The 23,504-nt window shown below is 38.3% G+C and overlaps 1 protein-coding gene and 1 pseudogene across 1 annotated transcript in view; one reads left to right on the top strand and one right to left on the bottom strand.

Annotated features, from left to right (window-relative positions):
* Positions 1 to 23,504, top strand: part of CRYL1 (crystallin lambda 1) — a 138,319-nt gene that overhangs the window by 27,090 nt on the left and 87,725 nt on the right. Inside the window, exon 3 of the mRNA XM_041765106.1 lies at positions 4,165 to 4,291. Coding sequence (XP_041621040.1) covers positions 4,165 to 4,291 — 127 coding nt within the window. The remainder of the gene's footprint in view (positions 1 to 4,164; positions 4,292 to 23,504) is intronic.
* LOC121496634 lies at positions 16,597 to 18,528 on the bottom strand (annotated as a pseudogene).

The raw sequence follows: 23,504 nt of genomic DNA, 5'->3' as shown, positions 1-23,504 counted from the left end.
GAGGCCAGATGTGAAGATACTATTTAGCATGGAATTCAGGAGATAAAGAGAGAATGTGGAAAAGTAGTTAAGAAATATGGAGGATACAGAGAAGATGTCTAACATGTCTCATTAGAGGTCTGAAAGATTTAGACCGAATAGGGAAGAACAATTTATGAAGATATAATGATTGAGACCTCATTTGAGTTGGAGACAGGAATCCTCATATTCTGGAAGAACCAAGTGTCCTAAGTAGGAGAAAGAAAAAGGCTATCTATATCTACATCCCAGGTGTAGATGTGATGTATCTTCCCTATTTATACATCACAGGGAAACTATGAAACACCAAGGGACATAAAAGTATTAAAAGTAGTCAGACAAAGACAGACTACCTATAAAAGAATGACAAATTGACAACAAACTTTTCAACAGCTAGAGGAATTCAGAATATGGTGGAAAAATATCTGCAGGGTACAAAGAGTCAAACATAACCTAATCATCTGATTTGAGGCAGCTTTAATAGATATAAGTCCTCTCTGTTCTGTAAGTACAATTTTGAACAGTCATTTTACAGAATTCTACATACATTATGTATTCTATTTGCTCTAAAAGTTTTTGTTTTTGTTTTTGTTTTTTTAAAGTAAGTGTGATAGGCAAAACAATGACTTCCCCAAAGATGTCTATGTCCTAATCCCTGGAACCTGAGAATATGTTACCTTATATGGCAACAGATCATATGTGATTAAGTTGAGAATATGGAAGATTATCCAGATTGGCTCAATGTAATCACAAGGGTCATTATCAGGGAAACAGAGTCAGGAGAGCCAAAGAAGGAGGTGTGATGAGCAGGGGTTGAATGGTGAGCTTGCAGGCTGTGAAATGGGAAAGGTCATGAAGCCAAGGAAAGTGGTGATGGGGGAGCACTAGAAGCTAGAAAAGGCAAGGAGCAGTTTGGCTTCTAGAGCCTCCAGAAGGAATGCTGCCTTGCTAATAATTCTGTTAGTGTATGGAGTTTTCTGATCCCTGGGAACGTAATATAATAAATTTGTATTGTTTGAGCCACTAAGCTTGTAATAGTTTGTTACAAAAGCAACACGAAACAAATACAACAGTTTTATTGAGATAGAATTTATGTAACATACAGTTCACTCTTGAAGTATCTAATAAATGGTTTTTAGTACATATACAGAGTTATGTAACCGAAAACTTTCAGAAGATGGATCAAAAGCATGAAATGAAAATTAAATGATCTTTGGATCACGTGGTGCTTTCCTCACTGGTTATTTGAATGAGGAATGCAGCCTGTGTTCAGGAGGGTTGGGGGGATACTACTGGTGCATAATCACAGGAACCTCTAGGACAAGTCAACTTTCACTTTTCCTTCTTATCTTAGTAGGGTAACTTTTTCTGGTAACTCTTTTTACTGTATTTCTCATGATGGTGTTTAAAATACCTACTTTCTGCCATTTAAGTCATTTTAGCTTATCAAGTGTATCAAACTTAAAAATCGTCAGTTTTTAATCTGTTGCTAAGACACCATACAGTATATAAACTAATACAAACTTCTTGATGAACTGGCTAAGAAACAGACCCTGTTTTGTATATTTTCAGTAACTTTATAAACTTCTACTTCAAGGAATGTGTTATATGTAAAAATATTTTTCAAATGCTTGCCCATTGGGGGTGGTGATTAGCTCCCAACACTGAGTTCCTCGTTCCAAGGAACTTCTGCATGTGTATCCTTAGGATCCTCCAAAATCAGGTCACCATTTTCTGGCCCAATTTTAAGGTAGATTTTTTTTTTAGCTAATATATTACTGATCTTCCGAATTATCTATTTGACAACAGATTCTCCTTCTCCTTTAAAAAAATTCGGGTTCGGTTTCCATGTGTAATGATGACCTGCAGTGGTGTTTTCACGTTTGCTGACTCAGAAGCAGGAAAGATTTTGAATCTGCCTGATTATTAGTTGACTCATTATCTTTGCCGTGAAGCTTCTTTTGGTTAAGGGTAATAATCTGTATTTCAGCATATCTTTGCTTTGTTTTGCAGTGACAGTAGGAAGAAAGTTTCTGTTCCCCAATTTGTAGCTAAAAGAAAATACAAGATGCATAGCTTTAAGAAAGAGAAAAAACAAAAACAAAACAGCAAAAGCTCACCCCCTAACATCTGGAGCTGGTCCAGCATTCACAGCTAGGCAGGCTATGGCATTCTCCTGTTGGACATAAGCAGTCTCAAGAATACTCACCTCAGACGAAGTCACTCTTAGACCATGACAGAATGACACAAAGCAAGACCACATTTTGACTTTGTCTAAGCATGCATAAAAATGAGATCACTGTGCAACCCACCATACCAAGCAGTCTTCTCTTGGCTAAAATGAATGACTGTTACCTCTTTGCCCATTATAGTTTTATCTTCAGTCTAGTCTGTCCTTCAAACATTTATGCTTATTGAGACCATCTTCAAATTGTCTTTGCTTTCTACATCATCTAATCCAGTGAACTGAGATCCTCAGATCCTCTTCCAAGTCACCCAAAGTTCAGATCCTGCTATATGTTCTCTCTGACACTTTCTTACTGACCCCCTCAGAGGTCCCTCTGATGTGCATTCTCCCTCAGTGCAGTGAGTAACAAAACCAATTCATTTCACTGTAGGTGTGTTCCTACACAGTCTTTGGCTGAAGGCATCAACAGCTTAAAGATCAAAACCATGAATGTGAAATGATGTAAAAATTATTTGACTCACTGGCAAAAATTCACAAATTTTTGAAAGCATACATTTTGCTTCTTAGGCAACTTCATGTGTGTTTGTCTATGTACTCTTTCTTGTTTATTTAATAGGTAGTGAATTATAAGAAGGACTGACTATGTAATTTGTGAGGCCAAGTGCAAATGAAAGTATAGGGCCCTTTGCTCGATATTCATTAAGAATTTTGATACTATGACAACAGAGCATTAAACCCAGTGAGGGCACCTCTGAGCACAGGTCTCAGTGACTGCACGGGTCACACCCCATGAAGCCCCCAGTCCTGATTATGAGGTACCTTCTTTCAACCCTGTCCCCCAGGGATGAACAGAGTGGGTGAAGAACTACTACTTTTTAATCTTACTTCATTGGCTTTGCCTCATCTCTTCAAAAAATAAAAAGAAAAAATTTAATTGTGGTAAAATACACACAGCATCCAATTTATTGTCTTAATTTTTAAGCATAGAGTTTAGTGATATTAAGTGCATTCTCATTGTCGTATAACCGTCTATCTCCATAAGATCATCATACAAAACCGAAACTCTGTACCCATTAACTACAGTTACCCCCACTCCAGCCCTGGCAGCACCATTCTGCTTCCTGCCTCTATGAATGTGACTATTCTAGGTACTTCATATAAGTGGAATCATACAGTATTTGTCTCTCGTGACTGGCTTATTTCACTTGGTGTCGTGTCCTCAGGGTCCATCCATGCTGTAGCATGTGACAGAATTTCCTTCCTTTTTTTTTTTTTTAAGATTTTTAATTTATTTATCTGACAGAGAGAGAGAGAGAGAGAGACAGAGACAGAGACAGAGACAGAGACAGAGAGAATGAGCGGGGTTGGGGAGGAACGGAAGAGGGAGAAGCAGGTTCCCTGCTGAGGAGGGTTCCTGATGTTGGGCTCAATCCCAGGACCCTGGGATTATGACCTGCGCCTAAGGCAGATGCTTAACTGACTGAACCACCAGGCACCCCGATTTCCTGCATTTTTAAGGCTGAATTCTATTGTATTGAGTTCCATTGTATGTATGTGCCATATTTGTTTTCATCCATGTATGGACTTTTGGGTTGATTCCGTCTTTTCACTCTTGTCAACAATGCTACTATGAACATGACAAATATCTCTTTGAGTACCTGCTTTCATTTTGAGGGGGAGGGGTGTTAGCAGAATTGGTTTTGCTGGATCATAAGGTAGGTCTCTTTTAGACGTTTTGAGAAACCATCAAACTGCCGCAGTGGCTTCCCCTTTTACACTTCCATCAACACTGTACATCCTCAGTAACTCTTGGTTTATTTTCTATTTTTTTTAATCCTAGTGGGCGGAAAGGAGGGTATATCATTGTGGTTTTGATTTGCATTTCCCTACTGATTAGTTATGTTTACCTTTGTTTTAAGAATTTCTGTGAATACTCACAGGGTCACTCTTTTTTCTAGGAAAGAGATGAAGATTCTGGAGCAGTCAGATTCTCTGAGAGGCTCCCTGAGTTCTGAAGAACAGCTGTCACTCATCAGTGGTTGTTCGAATATTCAAGTGGCAGTAGAGGGCGCTGGGCACATTCAGGTGAGTTGACCATATTGTGCTCAAATCTAAGGGTTTGAAGAGATGGTCTTCCAATCTCCTCTGAAGAACCGGGCCGAGGGGCGTGGTTGGGGGGGGCGGGGGAGATGAAAGGGAGTTACAAGGTGTGGGCATCTTGTAACTGAAGGTCAGGATTATGATTTATGTGAAGCATTGTTTTAAAACCTCTCTTGTATGGGCTCTCATCAAACTACTGTGATAATGTAGTCTTTCAGAGGTGTTAGAATTTTGAGCAGAAATAGGTTTTCTGGACAACTAACACTTTTGTTTTATTTTCCTATTGAATGAGAGATTATATTCTTGTTCTCATGTATAAATGGGTAAAAGCTGAAAAGAAATCATCTGAAATAAACCCTTTCTTGTAACATTTGCATTTAGCTTTTCCCACAACTTTACTTAAAGAAAAGAACTGCTTGGGGCGCTGTTTGCACAGCAAAGTTCCAGGCATGTCTCTTTGGGGCTGTGCCTGCAGTTTGGTGCCTGTCCAGTCAGGACTCATCCCTTCTGGAGCTCCTGTGTCTATAGACAGATGCTGCCCCTGTTTAAGAACCTGATCGTATAAATTTGTGTTTTAAAAATGTTACACTTAGTGCCATAAAGTTTAAGTGGATTTACTTAAAACTAAAAGAAACATCACTTCCGATACACCTCCTTGATATTTTGTGTGGTGAGGCTTGCACACTTCTATTTATTCAGTGTTGCACATTTCATGTTTCTGTGATGACATTCTAGCTGAGAATTTGGGAGCAAACCAAAAAGACTGTGTTTTAGGTCAGCTGCTGCTCTGAGATTGAGGTCAAATACAGTTAATCTAGATTCTCCATCTTTGTAGCTCTAAAATTTCTCTAGTTCATTAACAAATGAGTGTCAAACAGAACATAAGAAGAGGACGGTTTGTCAATTCCATATCTCTTTGAGTATTTTCATCTCAATCTCTCATTTGGTTGGATAAAACTGGGAGTCTTAGGAGGGATCAGAGGGCTCCTTTACGGAGCTTTCCAATACTGGCTCTTTTCACCCTTGCTGTGGTGCTTGGTGCTGTAAGGAGGGACTTGCTTTTAGAGGAGCACAGAAGCCTTTCAGCCTTTGTAGTGTGGGCTCAGCAGAGAAAGTTCTTCACGTGCATTTTGTTTCTAAGGAAAGTGTATGCTTCTTATGCTGATCCTGCTGGAGGAAGAAAAACAATTTAGATTTTGTGATTCTTGACATGAGCAAGGACCTATGGGAGCTTCCTGCCTGGAAGTGGTGGTTAAGGACACAGACTTTAAGTCAAATGGGCTTTGCACTGAGTAGCTGTGTGCCCTTGTGTGTTTCTTTTCTTTTTCTTTTTCCTTGTGTGTTTCTTAACTGTTAAGCCCTACTTCCTCATCTGTACAATAGGCACAGTACCTAGTGTACTGGGTGATTGTGAAGAGAACCATCTGTGCTCATATCTAAGGTCACCCTCATAGAAGGCAGACCTCCATTTTTCCAATGAGAGGATTAAAAAATTCTTTTGGGGGTCAATTTTATATATAATAATTACATGAGACATAAAATATTATAATTATATATATGATGTGATCTGAAATAGGAATATGTAACATATTACTGAAATATTTCTACTTTCCCATTTCATAAAACATTTATTTTTAAAAAATTTTAAGATTTTCTTTCTTTCTTTTTTTTTTTTAAAGATTTTATTTATTTATTCATGAGAGAGAGAGAGAGAGGCAGAGACACAGGCAGAGGGAGAAGCAGGCTCCATGCAGGGAGCCCGACGTGGGAGTCGAGCCCAGGACCCCAGGATCACACCCTGGGCCGAAGGCAGGCATTAAACCTCTGAGCCACCCAGGGATCCCAAAAGATTTTATTTCTATATTTGACAGAGAGAGAGAGAGAGAGAAAGAGAGAGTGTGAGAGCATGAGAAGGGAGAGGGGCAGAGGGAGAGGGACAAGCAGACTCCCCGCTGGGTGCAGAGCTAGATAGGGCCATGTGACCCAACATGGGGCTTGATGTGGGACTTGATCCCAAGACCCTGATATCATGACCTGAGCTAAAGTCAGTTGCTTAGCCAGCTGAGCCAGCCAGGTGCCCCCCAAAAAACTTCTGTTCAAACTCTTAACAAGTGTCTCTGAGTCAGGTGTCTTTGTCTTCAGTAGAGTGATGCTTTTGAGCTGCTTTTCTAAACAGTTTTCCAGAGCACATCATTGTTGCTTTCCTGAGATGTTGCTGTGCAAAGCTTTTTAAAACCCACATATGACATGAGATTAGAAATTTATCTCCAGGGGATCCCTGGGTGGCTCAGCGGTTTGGCACCTGCCTTTGGCCCAGGGCGCAGTCCTGGAGTCCCGGGATCGAGTCCCGCATTGGGCTCCCGGCATGGAGCCTGCTTCTCCCTCCTCCTGTGTCTCTGCCTCTCTCTCTCTCTCTCTCTCTCTATGTCTATCATAAATAAATAAATAAATCTTTTAAAAAAAAAGAAATTTATCTCCAGCCTCAACTACTAATTCTCAAGGTTTGACTCTAAAGGTGTTTTTTTTCTCTCTGTGGTAGTATGCTTGTGGTTCCTCCACATAACAACTGGCTATGTTACTTTTTTTGTTTTAAAGTGATCTTTACAAAGTTTACTTGCAAATTTTCTAGCACTAGCACTTGTGAAGTCATGCCCCAGGAATAATTCAAATGTCTATGTTAAATTTCTTTGTCTCCTGGTCCCATTGAAAAATAGATTTTATCAAAAGATTTCTATGCTACCATGATTGAATTAGTTCAGGAGAATGTGTCTTCCACAAACAGTGTATTATTTTTCAAGAACTGGAGAGCCTTTCATAATAGAACTTTGTAATGACTTGAATATAAAGTGAGTCTTTTATGAGATAATTTTTGGAGAATATTCTAAGTTCTAATACATGTGAAATGCTTAGCCACCACACTTGGCACATAGAAAATGCTTTAAAAAATTAAGGAATTTAATAATGTGACCTTTTGTATCTAATTTGGATAATAAATGATGAGGGGCAATATATGTTCTGTGCATAGTATTGAAAATTGCTCTTTAAGGTCTGTCTTTATTTTATAGATTGAATGTATTTATATGGCATTTACATGTTGAGCAGCATCTATTATGCAGAACAACACTGAGTCAGGCAATATAGGGAGAGGAATATAGTAAAGACCAGTAATTTCTGAAGAACATAATCTCTTACAGGAAATAAACCTAGTAGAGTTTACATGGTCTTTTCTAGTACCACAGAGTAATGGAGAGGGGCACAGATCTGAGCTGGAGGCTTTAGGAACGTTTGATGAAGGTAGGATTTGAGCCTGCTTTGGCCTTTGACAAGTGGGATTTTGGGGAATAGACTTTGTCTCAGAAGGAGATGAACAGAGAGGTGCCTGTTAGTGTGTTTTAGACAACCAGAGTAGAATCGTGAGGCCGAGTCACAGGGCCATTAGGGAGGTGGAAAAAGGCTGGAAGTGGAAGCTAAGTGGGGAATGCTTGGAATGCCAAGCTGAAGACTTATTTAGATGAAATGAACATTTATAAAATGGTTGGAGTAATGCATGACACATAGTACTATTTAAGTGTTCTCTTAAAGAAATAAAGAGTTTGGGTTTCATTCTATATCCTGATTAGAATCCTCCAAGGAAGGTGTTCAGTAGGACAGTGAAATCAATCAGAAGGAAAGAACAGGTAAGAAAAAAATTGAGATTTCATTTTTGTCCAGTGCTTTGATTGATTTTTCCTGGGCATGTTTGCTCATTTCCTTATATGATATAGGCACATTTGATTTTCCAAATTTCACAACTAATGCATATCAATTTCACCTTATGTTTATCAAATAGTAAGTAAATAGACCCCCCCAAATCAAAACCTGCCTAACGTTATGTCATGTGTTTGTTAAATTACATTAGGTTTCTAACAATCTAAGAATGCTAAAAATATATTTTGAAGAATAAAGAGTGAAGAAAGTTTAGGAAAATCATGTATAGGTCCATTATTCCAAAAATGTCTTCACATTTTGGTATATTTGTATTTCTTTTCATTTCTCCTATTTCTTCCCTTTCTCTAACATACGTGATGTTATACTGTAAATAGAATTTTATATCATGATTTTTGTTTAAAACTTAGAGCCCTTCTTGCTGTGTGATTTGCCCGAGATTCTATCAGACAGAAGTAAAATTTTTGTACTTAAAATAATTGTTATGTTTATTGGATGATATCTAACCCGAAAGAACCTTCCATCTAAGAATATCATTAAAGGTGAAGTTACAAAATACCATCTGTCAGGTGTCTACCCTTTCCCAAGCCTCATGGTCTTGCCTTAGCTTAATGCCTATAGACTTTTCTAACTGTACCCATGTCAGTTCTTATAATCCTGCTTTCCAATTTATAAAAGGAAAAATTCATAATGTAGAAAAATTAATCTAGGCTATTTGTACATTTTACTTACGAAAAGAAAATTATCATTACTTTTGGGAATTGTTCTAAAGCAGAGGGCAGAATTTGTGAAATAATAGGTAAGCAAAACCACATTGCTTGGCACACAGTTGTTCAACTACAAAAAGTCCCACTGTAGGATTTATTAAGTCCCCAAGGGTCAAAGCCCCAGAAATGTGAGTGTAACTCTCTCTGTGGTAGATTTGTCTTCTACTCAAGCCCCAGAGGGTGGGGGCATGGATCAGAAAGTTCCTTAATTGTGTGCTGAAATGTGGGAGCATATAAGAATGAAACCTGAATTTCTAGAACTTAGCACAATTTGGAAATCAAATCTTGCCTAGCAAGAAAATCCACCATGCTGGAAAAATAAGTTTATTTTGAAAAGCCTGTCTAAAGCTTTGACTAGCTCTGAAAGAACATTAAGGCTCATTAGCTGTGGTACAGAAACTTTATCTGATCTCTGGAACTTAAGACTTGAGATTGAAGTAGCTGGTAGGGGCCATGGGAATGGCTTATAGAATTAGGGAGTTTAAATGGATTTTCCTTATACAAAATCAAGGACAACTGCTGCAATCTGGAAGTAAAAATTAAATCATCAGTGTGGATAAGCAGAATTTGTATCTGAACTTTTACCTTTAAAATTTAGAGGACACCAATCATTTTGATGAGGACTTTCAGACTGTCAGTAATTACAAAATGCAGTATTCATAAACACTGACACCACTTTTAACTTTATGTTCTCTTAAAGGATGCAAGCTTGTTGGACCTTTGGTCTTGGCTCACTGAGGCTCAGAATAATCCTCTCAGTAGGAATGGTGTAGGTGTGGGGTGCTCGTGTAGTGAAGGGCATGTAGGGCAGCCAACACTGAAAATGTACAGGAGTGTACCTGAAAACTTGAATTTCATTTCCTGTTCTGTGCATTTTTTTAAAAGAAAAATTTGTGAACTCAGGTATACTGAGGTATGACTTACATGTAATAAAATTCACCAGCTTTAACGTAATCAGTACTATGTATTTTGACAAGTGCATATAACCAAGTAGACACCAGCATGTTCAAACTTGAGAACGTCTCCATTAGTGCATAGAATACTCTTCTTCCCCTTGTGGCCAGTCTTCTCTTGCCTTCCCCATGCTCTAGCAAACAGGCATCTGTTTTTTTGTTCCTATAGTTTTGCCTTTTCCTAATATTCCATATATTTCCTAATTTCCCTTATGACCTCCACTTTCACTCATGGATTAAAGAAAAGTGGGTTGTTTAACATACAAATCTGGGGAGTTTTCCAGATAGCTTTCTGTTATTAATTTCTAGTCTAACTCCATTATGATCCCAAAACATACTTTACAATATTTCATCTCCTTTTATTTATTGAGATGCATTAATGATCTCTTTTGGTGAAGTTGAAAAAAACGTCTGTTCCTTTGCTGGGTGAACTCTATCAATTAGGTCAAGTTGCTTGATAGTGTTATTCATGTCTTTTCCACTCTAATGAATTTTCCCTCCACTTATTCTATCACTGAGAGAAAAGTGTTGAAGTCTTCACTCTAATATGGATTTTTTCTCAATTAATTCAAACCAGGCATATAGTTGAGTCTCACCTTTTTATCACATCTCACAGACTGTCTTTTAATTAGCATGTTTAGTCCATTAAATTTAATGTATTATTGATGCAAGTGTATTAAAATCTACCTTATTGTTTTCCATTTGATTTTTAAAAAAGTTTTTAAATTCCAGTTAGTTAACGTATAGTGTAGTATTAGTTTCAGGTGTACAATATAGTGATTAAGCACTTCCATACATCATCTGGTGCTCATCACAACAGGTGTTTTCCTCACTTCCCATCACCTGTTTCACCCACCCTCCTCCTCCCTCCCCTCTGGTTAACTATCAGTTGTTTTCTATAGTTAAGAGTCTCTTTCTTGGTCTGCCTCTCTGTCTTTTTATCCTTTGCTAATTTGCTTTGTTTCTTAAATTCCACATATGAGTGAAATCATATGATATTTGTTTTTCTCTGACTTATTTGGCTTTGCATAATATTCTTTAACTCCATCCTTGTCATTGTAAATGTCAAGATTTCATTCTTTTTTATGACTAGCATTCCATTGTATATATAAAAAACATCTTCTCTATCCATTTATCAATCGATGGATACTTGGGCTTTTTACATAATTGGCTATTGTAAATAATGCTTCTATAAACATCATGATGCATGTATCCCATCAAGTTAGTATTTTTGTATCTTTTGGGTAAATACCTAGTAGTGCAACTGCTGGGTCATAGAGTAGCTCTGTTTTTAACTTTTTGAGGAACCTCCATACTGTCTTCCATAGTGGCTGGCCCAGTTTGCATTCCCACCAACCCTGTAAGAGGTTCCCCTTTCTCTGCATCCTCACAAATACCTGTTGTTGCCTAACTTGTTAATTTTAGTCATTCTGACTGGTGTGAGGTGGTATCTCATTGTAGCTTTAATTTGTATTTCCCTGATGATCAGTGATGTTGGCATCTTTTCACGTGTCTGTTATCATTTTAATGTCTTCTTTGGAAAAATGTCTATTCATATCTTCTGCTCATTTTTAAAATTGGATTATTTGTTTTTTGAGTGTTTTATATACTTTGGATCCATATTTGGATCTATATTTGGATTTATATTTCTGGATACTAACCCTTTATCACATGTGTCATTTGCAAATATCTTTTCTCAAAGCTAAAAACAACCTGATTGTTCCCTTTGCTGTGCACAAATTTTTATTGTGATGTAGTCCCCAAGGTCTTTTATTTTTATTTATTTATTTATTTTTATTTACGACAGACACAGAGAGAAAGAGGCAGAGACACAGACAGAGGGAGAAGCAGGCTCCGTGCAAGGAGCCTGATGTCGGACTCTATCTCCGTCTCCAGGATCACGCCCCCCCGGGGGCGGGGGGTGGTGGAAAGCGGCGCTAAACCTCAGGGCCACCAGGGCTGCCCCCCAAGGTCTTTTTAAATTTTTTAAATTTATTTATTCATGAGAGACACAGAGAGAGGCAGAGGCATAGACAGAGGGAGAAGCGGGCTCCTTGTAGAGAGCCTGATGTGGGACTTGATTCCTGGATCCTGGATTACGCCCTGAGCCGAAGGCAGATGCTCAGCCGCTGAACCACCCAGGCGCCCCCCGCCAAAGTCTATTTTTGCTTTAGTTTCCCTAGAAACAAAAGACATATCTAAAAAAAAGTTACTGTGGCCAATGTCAGAGAAATTACTGCCTGTGCTTTCTTCAAGGACTTTTATGGTTTCAGGTCTTACATTTAGGTCTTTAATCCATTTTGAGAGTTATTTTTGTGTATGGTGAAAGATAATGGTTCACTTTTATTCTTTTGCATGTGCTGTCCAGTTTTCCCAACATCATTTATTGACGAGAGTCTTTTTCCAGTTGGATATTCTTTCCTGCTTTGTTGAAGATTAACTGGCTATATAATCGTGGATTCATTTTTTATTCTGTTCCACTGATCTGTATCTACTTTTGTGCCAGTACCATACTGTTTTGATTATGACAGCTCTGTAATATGACTTGAAGTCTGGAATTGGGATGCTTCTAAGTTTGCTTTTCTTTTTCAAGATTGCTTTGGATTTTTGGGGTCTCTTATAGTTCTATACAAATTGTAGAATTATTTGTTTAGTTCTGTGAAAAATGCTGTTGGTGTTTTGATAGGGATTGCATTAAATGTGTAGATTGCTTTGGGTAGTATAGAAATTCTAACAATGTTTGTTTTTCTAATCCATGAGCATGGAATGCCTTTCCATTTCTTTGTGTTGTCTTCAATTTTTTTCATCAGCGTTTTATAGTTTTCAGAGTACAGGTCTTTCAACTCTTTGGTTAGGTTCATTCCTGTGTATCTTATTATTTTTGGTACAGCTGGAAATGGGACTGATTTCTTAATTTTTCTTTCTGTGGTTTCATTATTGGCATATGGAAACACAGCAGATATCTGTACATTGATTTTATTTTATTTTTTAAATTTATTTATGATAGTCACAGAGAGAGAGAGAGAGGCAGAGACATAGGCAGAGGGAGAGAAGCAGGCTCCATGCACCGGGAGCCCGATGTGGGATTCGATCCCGGGTCTCCAGGATCACGCCCTGGGCCAAAGGCAGGCGCCAAACCGCTGCACCACCCAGGGATCCCTGTACATTGATTTTCTATCCTGTGCCTTTACTGAATTCGTTTATCAGTCTTAACAGTTAAAAAAAAATTTTTTTTAAAGATTTTATTTATTTATTCATGATAGATAGATAGATAGATAGATAGAGAGAGAGAGAGAGAGAGAGGCAGAGACATAGGCAGAGGGAGAAGCAGGCTCCATGCAGGGAGCCCAATGTGGGACTTGATCTTGGGACTCCAGGATCATGCCCTGGGCTGAAGGCAGGCACTAAAGCGCTGAGCCACCCAGATGTCCCAAGTTTTAACAGTTTTTTTGGACAGTTTTTGGGTTTTCTATATAGAGTGTCATCTGCAAATAGTGAAAGTTTTACTTTCTTGCCGATTTGCATGCCTTTTATTTCTTTTTGTTGTCTGATTGCTATGGCTAGGACTTTCAGTACTATGTTGAATAAAAATGATGAGAGTGGACATTCCTGTCTTGACTATAGATGAAAGGCTCTCAGTTTTTCCCCATTTAAGACGTTGTTAGCTGTGGGTTTTGATATGTGGCCTTTATTATGTTGAGATATGTTCCCTCTAAATCTGCTTTGTTGAGGGTTTTTATCATGAACGGATGTTATACTTTGTCAAATGCTTTTTCTGCATCTATTGAAATGATCATATGGTTCTTGTCCTTTCTCTTATTAATGTGACATATTTCATTGGTTGATTTGTGAATATTGAGCCACGGTTGCAACCCAGGAATAAATCCCACTTGATTATGGTGAAGGATTTTTTTTTTAATAGACATGGAGCCAAATGCAGGGCCTGAATTCATGACCTGAGCTGAGATCAAGAGTTGGATGCTCATCTGACTGAGCCACCCAGGCACCCCATGAATGATTTTTTTCATGTATTGTTGGATTCAGTTTGCTGGTATTTTGTTGAGGGTTTTTGCATCTATGTTCTTCAGAGATATTGGCTTATAGTTCTCTTTTTTAGTGGTGTCTTTATCTGGTTTTCGTATCAGGGTAATTAATGCTGGCTTCACAGAACAAATTTGGAAGTTTTCTTCTTCTATTTTTTGAATAGTTTGAGAACAATAGGTATTAACTGTTCTTTAAATGTTGGCTAGAGTTTACGTCTGAAGCCATCTGGCCCTGGAGTTTTGTTTATTGGGAGTTTTTTGATTACTGACTCAATTTCTTTGCTGATTGTTCAGATTTTCTATTTTTCCTTGTTTCAGTTTTGGTAATTTATATTCTTCTAGGAATTTATCCATTTCTTCTAGGTTGTTCAATTTGTCGACATATAGTTTTTTGTAATAATCTCTTATAGTTGCTTATATTTCTGTGATGTTGGTTATTTCTCCTGTCTCATTTGGGTCCTTTCTTTTTTCTTTTTGATAAGCCTGGCTAGAGGTTTGCTGGTTTCATTGTTTTTTTTTTTTTTTTGGTTTTGGTTTTTTTTAAGAACTACCTCCTGGTTTCATTGATCTGTTCTATTGATTTTTTAATAGAACAGATTATTTTATATAAATGATATAGTTATCATTTATGTCTGCTCTGATCTGTATTATTTCCTTCCTTCTGTTGGGTTTTGGCTTTGTTTGTTGTTCTTTTTCTGCCTCCTTTAGGTGTAATATTAGATTGAAATTTTTCTTGCTTCTTGAGGTAGGCCTTTATTGCTATATACTTCTTAGAACTGCTTTTGCTGCATCCCAGAGGTTTTGAATCCTCTTGTTTTCATGTCCTTTTTAACTTCTTTTATTTCTTGGTTGACCCATTCATTGTTTAGTAGCATGTTATTTAACCTTTATTTATTTGTGGTCTTTCCAGATTTTTTCTTGTGGTTGACTTCTAGTTTCAAAGTGTTGTGGTCAGAAAAGGTGTATGTATGGTATGGCTTTTCAGTCTTTTTGAATTGGTTGAGGCCTGTTTTGTGGCCCAATATGTGATCTATTCTGGAGAATATTCCATGTGCACTTGAAAAGAATGTGTATTCTGATGTTTTAGGATGGAATGTTCTGAATATATCTGTTAAATCTAAATGTTTCACTCAAAGCCATTGTTTCCTTGTTGATTTCGTGTTTAGGTGATCTGTCCATTGATGTATGTGGGACATTACAGTCCCCTACTATTATTATATATTAGTTCCTTTATGCTTGTTATTAACTATTTATGTATTTGGGTGCTCCCATGTTGTGTGAAAAATATTTGCAAGTGTTTTATCTTCTTTCCCCTTTATATAGTGCCCTTCTTTATCTCTTGTTACAACCTTTGTTTTAAAGTCTAGTTTTCTGATATAAATATTGCTACTCTGGTTTTCTTTTGACATTATAAATGTCAAAAGACATTATAAATATTTATATTTATATATAAATATATAAATATTTTGCATTATAAATATTTTTGCATTATAAATATTTCTTCATCTGCTCACTTTCGACCTGCAGTTATATAACCTCTTCTGCATATACCAGTCTATATTAAATTGATGGTCGTTTAAGTTTGAACCAATTCTTCTTGTCCTCTTCATGTTTTAGGTATATGTTGTTATGTTTTACATCTTTTTATTTTGTGAGTTCCTTGACTGGTTTCTTATAGAAACATTCATTTTTACTGCTTTCGTGTTTCCTACCTTTATACTGTCACTTTTGGTCTCTCTTTTCCACTCTCTGAGTCCCCCTTAGTATTTCTTGCAGGGCTTGTTTAATGGTCATGAACTACTTTAATTTGTGATTGTCTGTGAAATCTATTTATCCTTCTGTTTTGAATCTTAGCCTAGTTGGATAGAGTATTCTTGGTTGGAGATTTTCTCACTCAGCACTTTGAATATATCATGCTAGTCCTTTCTGGATTGGAGAGTCCCTGAAAAATCTGCTTATGGGTTTTCCCTTACAAGTAACTATCTTATTTTGTCTTCTTTCTTTTAAGATTTGTTTCCTTATCACTATATTTTGCCAGTTTAATTATAATGTCTTGGTGTGGATCTGCTTTTGCTGATTTTATTGGAGTTTTCTGTCCCTCCTGCATCTGGATATCTGCTTCCTTCCCTAGATTAGGGAAGTTTTCAGCTATTATTTCTTCATATAAGATTTCTGCTCCCTTTTCTCTCTCTTCTTCTTCTTCTGGAATTCCTATAATACAAATGTTACTACATTTGATGGAGTCACTGAGTTTCCTAGTCTATTCTCATTTTGCATAATTCTGTCTCTCTTTTGTTCAACTTCATTGCTTTCCATTACTTTGTTTTATAGGGCATTAATTCATTCCTCTGCTTCTTCCAGTCTGCTGTTTATTGCATCAAGCATATTTCTAATCTCATTTATTGCAGTCTTCATTTCTGAATTATCTTAATTTTTATCATTTATCTTATATTATTTCTTAACTCTTCTATCTCTGTAAAAAGGTCTCACTATTGTTTTCCATTTTTTTTCTCAAGTCCAGTGAGTATCCTTATGATCAGTGCTTTAAATTCTCCATGAGACATGTTATTTATATCTGTTTTGCTTAGATTCCTGGCTGTGGCCTTCTCTTATTTTTTCATTTGGGATAAATTCCTCTCTCTTCTCATTCTGTCTAAGTCTCTGCCTGCTTCTGTATGTTAGAAAAGCCAGTTATGTCTCCCACTCCTGAAAGTAATGGCTTTTTATGCCAAAGAGTTCATGTGGTGCCCAGGACCTGGCACTTCAGCAAGTGTCCGCAGTGTGGCTGTGTGCACCCTGCCATTGTATTCTTTTTTTTTAAAAAAACAAGCTCTGGCCAGTTTTATTAAAGAAAAATTTTGCATGATTTACTTTTCACCAGTCTGTTCTGGCTTGCTTCTAATGATATCAGAATCACCTGGACCAATGATAGCCAGTGTGCATACTCTGTTGTATTTCCCACATGCTGTGCCCAATTCAATATTATTGCCACTGTAGTGATGGACACCAGTTTTGGCCAACATGGCGTAGTATTCTATTTCAGATTTCCTCAAAGCGGGCAGTTGTTGGCCAAAATGGCCAGTTTCGCTTTGCCGTGTCTGATCATTTTCAGGGTCTGCTTGTACCCCAGCACGTACCTTCTACTTTTCATAACCAGTTGGAGCCTAGAGTTGATCGACTCCAGCGACTTTTTCATCGTCTTTGTGGCCACCATCTTCCTACCTTAGATGCGGGACAGTCCCAACCAACAGCAGCCGCCCCCTGCCATTGTATTCTGACTGCTATATCCCTCAGGTAGTCATCTTCACGGGCTCTCCTTGCCTGTTGTGGGCAGTGTTTGGTCTCTGGCCTGAATATGTGTCCTGGTCTGCTTGTGAAATGAAAACTGTCACCACCTCCACTGTGGTAAGGCCCTACAAAACTCTCTGGTCAGGATATATGGTATGGGCACGGATTTGTGCTTCTGGGGAAGGGGCCCACTGTGCTGGGACTGCAGCACGTGTGACTGAGAAGGGCAGTCCCACCAGAGTACAGAGGGGTGGGGCTTGGTATAAGCAAGTTAGGTAGCCAGTGTCCATGCTGCTTGCTTCCTGCAGATGGCTTTGTGTTTATGCTGAGGGGTGGGGTAGGGAAGTGGCACTGGCCAGCTCCTTTGTTTGGAGAGAAGTGTCTCTGTGAATGCTGCCCCTCAGGAGCATGCTCTGAGAAGAGCAAATAATCTTCCCACTGTATGCCCCAGGTGCTCTTCAGATCACTGTTTCCATGTTTTAGGTTCCTAGGTTGTTTCCAGGAGTAGCCTCATTGCCACCAGACTCTCCTGGAGCCCCTTAGAACTTAGGCTTTAAACCTCTCCAGTGAAGAACTGATGAAATTCAGCCCCTCTTGCTTTCTAAGCCAGTGGCTATGGGGAAATGTTCTCCTTGTGTGTTCTGCTATGTGCTTGTCTGTCTCTCTCTCACCCTTCTTCTCTGAGACCAAGGCTCCCTCTTCTGCAGCATCTGTGATCCATTTCTCCCCTAAACCCCATCTCCACACTTATGACCTTCTTTGATTTGCCCTCTTCTCTACCTTTAGTTGTGGAATTTGTTCTACCAGTCTTCAGGTTGATTTCTGGGGTGTTTAGGATGATTTCGTTGTTATCTAGCTGTATTTGTGGATGAGGTGAGCCTAGGGTCCTCCTCCCCTGCCACATTCTTCCCCTTCCCCTCTATGTATTCCACTTGTTTTTTATTCTCCCCAACCCTTTGCTTAGCTGCCTTTTAGATTGAATATTTTTAATTATTCCAGTTTATTTCCATGATTGGCCCATTATTTACAACTCTCAAAAATACATTTCGGTGATTATCATAGGATTGATGATATTTTAAAATTAGCCATAGTTTACCTTCATGGATTGTGTAAGGACCTTTCAACAGTATACTCCAATTCCTTCCATCTTTTGTGCTAGTGTCATAGATTCTTCTTTGCACATGCCAAGACACCAACTATAGTGCCACTGCTTTTTCTTTATACATACAACTAACATTTAGAACAATTAAATTAAAACTTGTATTTATCTGCATTTTCACTATTGCAGCATAATTACTTTTTTTGTGTCTATAAATCCAGATTTCTCTTGGAATCATGTACCCTTTGTCCGAAAGACTTCCTTTAAGGTTCCAAGTCTGCTGGTAAATAATTCTCTCAGCTTTTATCAGAGAAAGCCTTTATTTTTTCTCAATTTTTAAAATGATTTTTTTCTTTTTTTTTTTGAAGATTTTATTTATTCATGAGAAACACACACACATACACAGAGAGAGAGAGAGAGAGAGAGAGAGAGAGAGAGGCAGAGACACAGGCAGAGACACAGGCAGAGAGAGAAGCAGGCTCCATGCAGAGAGCCCAACGTGGGACTCAATCCTGGGTCTCCAGGATCATGCCCTGGGCTGAAGGCGGCGCTGAACCACTGAGCCACCCGGGCTGCCCTAAAATGATTTTTTTCTTGATAGTATTTTGTGTTGATGCCTTTTTCTTTAGTTCTTTAAATATGTCACTCCATAGTGTTCTGGCTTGCAAAGTTCCTGACCAGAAGTCTGTTTTACTCTTATCTTTATTTCTCTGTATGTAATGTGTCTTTTTTCTCTGCCTCATATCAATATTTTTCACATATTTAGTTTTTAGCAGTTTGAATATGATGTGTCTAGGAGTGTGTGTGTGTGTGTGTGTGTGTGTGTGTGTGTGTGTGTTATCTCTCCTACTTGGTGTTCTGAGCTTCTTGGATATGTGATTTTTTTTTTTTTTTGGATATGTGATTTTATGTTCATTTTAGGAATATCTTGGTCATTTTTCTCTTCAATTTTTTTGTGCCTCATTCTTCTTTTGGGGTTCCAATTATGTGTGTATTAGAGTATTTCATATTTTTCTACAACTTTTAGATGCTCTGTTCTGTTTTTTTTTCCCCCAGCTTATTTTCTCTGTGTTTTAGTTTGGGTAATTTTTACTGAACTATATTTCATTTCATTGAATAGAGTCTTCTAATGAGACTGTCTGTATTAGTTATATATTGTTGTGTAACAAATTACCCGAAAACTGAGTAGCTTAAAACAACCATAAATCTATATTATCTTGGGAGTGCTTTGGCTGAGTGATTCTTGCTTGGAGTTTCTCTTGATATTTCAGTTAAGACCTTGGCCAGGGTTGGTATCATCTAAGACTTGGGAAGGCTGGAGGGTTCATTTGCAAGATGGATCATTCCATCCTGAATGGCTGCCAAATTAATTGATAGGAAACTGTGGTTCCTCCCCCTGAAGACTTCCCTATAGGTATGCTTGAATGTCCTTGGGTTGTGGCATTTGGCTTCCCCAGACGAGTGATCTCTGAGAGTACATGGTAAAAGCTGCAATAACTTTTATGACCTAAATCTCAAAAGCCACATATGGTCATTTTTACAGCGTCCTATAGGTACACAGGTCAGGCCTGTGCATTATGGGTGGGAACTGTAGAAGGGCATCCATACCAGGAAACAGGGATCACTGGGGGCTGTCTTAGAGCCTGGCTCCCACACTGTCAGAGCCAGTTTTACTTTTGTCATTGTCATTTTTATTTCTTGCATTTCTGTTAGTTCCTTTTTTATACTTTCCAGGCCTCTGCTACAAGTCCTCATTTGTTCACTTTGTCAATAGAGCATTTAACATACTGAATCATAGTTACTTTAAGTTTCCTGTCTGATAGTTCTAACATATGGGTTATCTGTTAATTGCTTTGTCTCTTGATGAAAGGTAGTTTTTCTTGATTTTTTGTGTTTCTCCTAATTTTTCACTGAATGTTGTCAGTGTGTATAGAATATGAGAAATTGAGGGGTACCTGGGTGGCTTAGTTAGTTAAACATCTGACTCTGATGTCTGCTCAGGTCATGATCTCCGGGTCATGAGATTGAGCCCTGCATCAGGCTCCATGCTCTGCGGGGAGCCTGCTTGAGATTCTTTGTCTCCTTCTGTCTCTGCCCTTCCCCTCACTCACACAGGTGCTCTCACTGTCTGTCTCTCAAAATAAATAAATAAATCTTAAAAAAGAAAGCGAATGAGAAATTGAGATAAAGCAGTATTTATGCCTGGAAACGGACATGCCTTTTTTCTGCTAAATTGTTGGTATGGGGAGTTGAGTCAATCTAGTGGAGAATTTAGTTGCGGTTGTATTTTAGTATTTACACCGCTACCTTCAGTGCAGCAGCTTCACATTCTTCTAAGCATTATCTTGCTCTTTGGGGAGGCTGGGTTGCCAGAGAGTGTTTTGCAGTAGTTTGCTCTACTCTCAGCTTTTAGTCTTCCTTCTGCCCCCGCTCCATAGTAAGGATTTCTCATCATCCCCTTGCCCCTCCCACAGAGGTAGGCTACTGTCATGTGTTAGTTCAACTTCAGTCTTAGGCAGGCTTTGTATACCTTGACCTCTGTGGTAAAGCTTTCTCAGTGATCCCACCACTCCTCCCTATGGCAGCCAAATTCTATCTTGTATGTTTGGCGAGTGTTACACAGGAGAGTTTTCTGCTCCTCCCTCAGCAGAATTTCTCAACCACAGTGCTATTGACATTTTGGGCTGGATAACTCTTTGTTGTGGGGGCTGTCCTGTACATTGTAGGATATTTAGCAGCATTTCTGGCCTTTACCCACAGGTAAAGTAGCATCCTCCCTCCAATTCTGATAACCAGAAATGTCTCTTGACATTGTTAAGCCCTGGATGTGGACCACTGTTCTAATGGCATGGGTATAGGATCCTTGACCTAGGGTACTTATTTACTCCTCCTTCGGGGTAGAGAGTTTTTTCTTTCTACCAATTGCCCCCCCCCCCCAATTTCAATGGGTCTTTAGAATATACTACCTCTCACTTAGTGGCTTAAGACTTTTGTTCTATTAGGGAATCAGGGCTTGTGGGCTTTGTAGCTTTTCCTGCAGCAGCAGCTTCTTCTCCTTTCCATGACTGCACCAATGAAGAAGGTTATCTCTGCTCTCCTGCCTATTCCCAGTCTTTCTTGGGAGCACCTGGCATAGGATCACAGAGAAGAGCCTGTGAGTAGGAATGAACTCTGCTTTGTGTCTGTGTCTCCTAGTGATTTTTATTACCTTAATGCTAGCTCACACTTGGCTTTCAGCAATTTGTTAAACATTTGAGCTGACTTCTTACCTGCTTATATAGTGCCTGCTGAGACTTCCTCCCATGCTCTGCCACAGGTAACCTAACCTCTGGTCTCTTCTGGGAAGGGTTTTTCCTTGAATTTCAGGGTATTTGATCAACAGTAGTCTCAGCTAGTTTCAAGAAAATTTATGATTTGGTAATTTACCTGGCTTTTTCTTGTTTTTAGGATGGAAGTAACATTCTTCTCTTTTACATCCTAGGCAGAAGTAGAATCCCATAGCTTCTTTATTATCCTTTTTTGTAAACTGAAACATAATGTTTGTATTTAAAATAGGAAAAGCCTTTACTCAAACATTTTATTGTTGTCCTAAAAATTTCAAAAGTAATTTGTGCTTGTTGGAAAACAATCAGAATCATAAAGATGCATATAAGTAGAAACTGAAATTTCTTTTTCCTTCATCTTGTAATTCCTAGGGATGAACATTGTGAGTTTGGAGTTTTTTATCCTCCAAGAATTCTTGTAATCCTGTATTATAGACTTCATTTTAATAATAGGAAACCATTATAATATAGTGTTTTACAACTTGATTTTTGTACTTAATAATATATCATGACCATTTTATTCCCATGTCCTTACATGCTGAGCTACCTAACAATGTATTTTTTGTAGCTTGGGAAGTCATTTGTGAATACACCATTCAATTAGTAGCTAAATCGTATGTTTTCCCGTTTGAATGCTATGCATAGGAAATAAAAACAACCCAACACATTGAAATTATAGTTTGAAGACTCAGAAAAAAAGGTAGGGAGAAGTATAAATATATATATGTATATATACTTAGTATTTTGCTGGCCTCCAAAAGTTTGTGTGCTTAGTAGCTTTATTAAGCTTACTATAATGCAAGGGTCAGCAAATTCTTTATATAAAAGGCCAAGTAATGAATATTTTAGGCTTTGAGGGCTGGGTAGAGTCTCTGTTGCATATTTTATGGTTCTTCAAAAATGTAAAACCCATCTTAGCTTGTGTGTCATGCAAAAATATGTCATGGACTGAATTTGACACAGGGGTTATAGTTTGCTGACCCCTGCTCCAATATGTTGGAAATGCTTTCTCCACCATTCTTTCCACTCTGTCATGACCCTCCACTCCCTCCCTAATCCACCAATTTTATTTTAGCTTGGTTACTGAAAAGTCTGAGCTCTGAAATTCAGATCTGAGCTCTACCACTAAATAGTGACCTTTGGCAAAGAACTAACTTCTCTGTCCTTCAGTTTTACCCCCTGCAAAATGTAGATGATAATTCCTACTGCATTGTGACTTGTGAGAATTATTCTGTTATTCACTAGATAAGACCTTGAGAACCTATTATATGTCTGGCACTATTTAGGGCACTATTCAAATACCTGGCCTCATGAAGTCTAGTGGGGGATTCTCTGTTGATCAGGATACTTTAGGTTATAAGTGACAGAAAATTCAGTTCAAAATGGATTAGGAAAAAAGTAGGTTTTCTTGTTTGTTTGCTGTTTGTTTTTTGGCTTATGTAACTAAAAATTACAGATTTAGGTCTGCCTTCGGCTGTACCTGGATTCTAGTACTGGTTTACTTGGAATCTCTTTCCATTTTGTAGCTCTGCTTTTCTTTCAGGCAGGTTCTCACCATGAGGTGGCCAAATGCCATTGGCAACTCCAAATCTTTATTTTCTTGGCTCATTTAGCCCATTAGGGAGAGCTTTTCCTTCTAACATCCACATAAGAGTCCTGAGATTGACTGTGTACTCTAATTTGTCTTGTGCTCCCATCCCTGTAGCCCAGGGGATGGAAAACTTTGGTTGGCCAGGATAAGTCTGATGCCCATCTCTGGGAACAGGGTGTGCCCCACCTAAACTACATAGACTAAATTAGAAGATGGAGAAACTGTATAATGGATAGGCAAAAATATGTTCACTATAGATCTTAAATCACTATACAACTGTATAATTATTAACTCTATAATCACAACAAAAGTAAAGTGCTAAGATGGTGTTCACTGGGACGGCCTGATCCTCTGGCTAATAGGGAAAGAGACTTTGGCCTGAGCTGAGAAGGAAGTAAAGCTGTTAACTAGGCAAAAGGACTATGGTGG

The sequence above is a fragment of the Vulpes lagopus genome, chromosome 8 (assembly GCF_018345385.1).
Source record: "Vulpes lagopus strain Blue_001 chromosome 8, ASM1834538v1, whole genome shotgun sequence".
NCBI classification, from domain to species: Eukaryota; Metazoa; Chordata; class Mammalia; order Carnivora; family Canidae; genus Vulpes; species Vulpes lagopus.
This window is presented reverse-complemented; position numbering and strand designations above follow the sequence as displayed.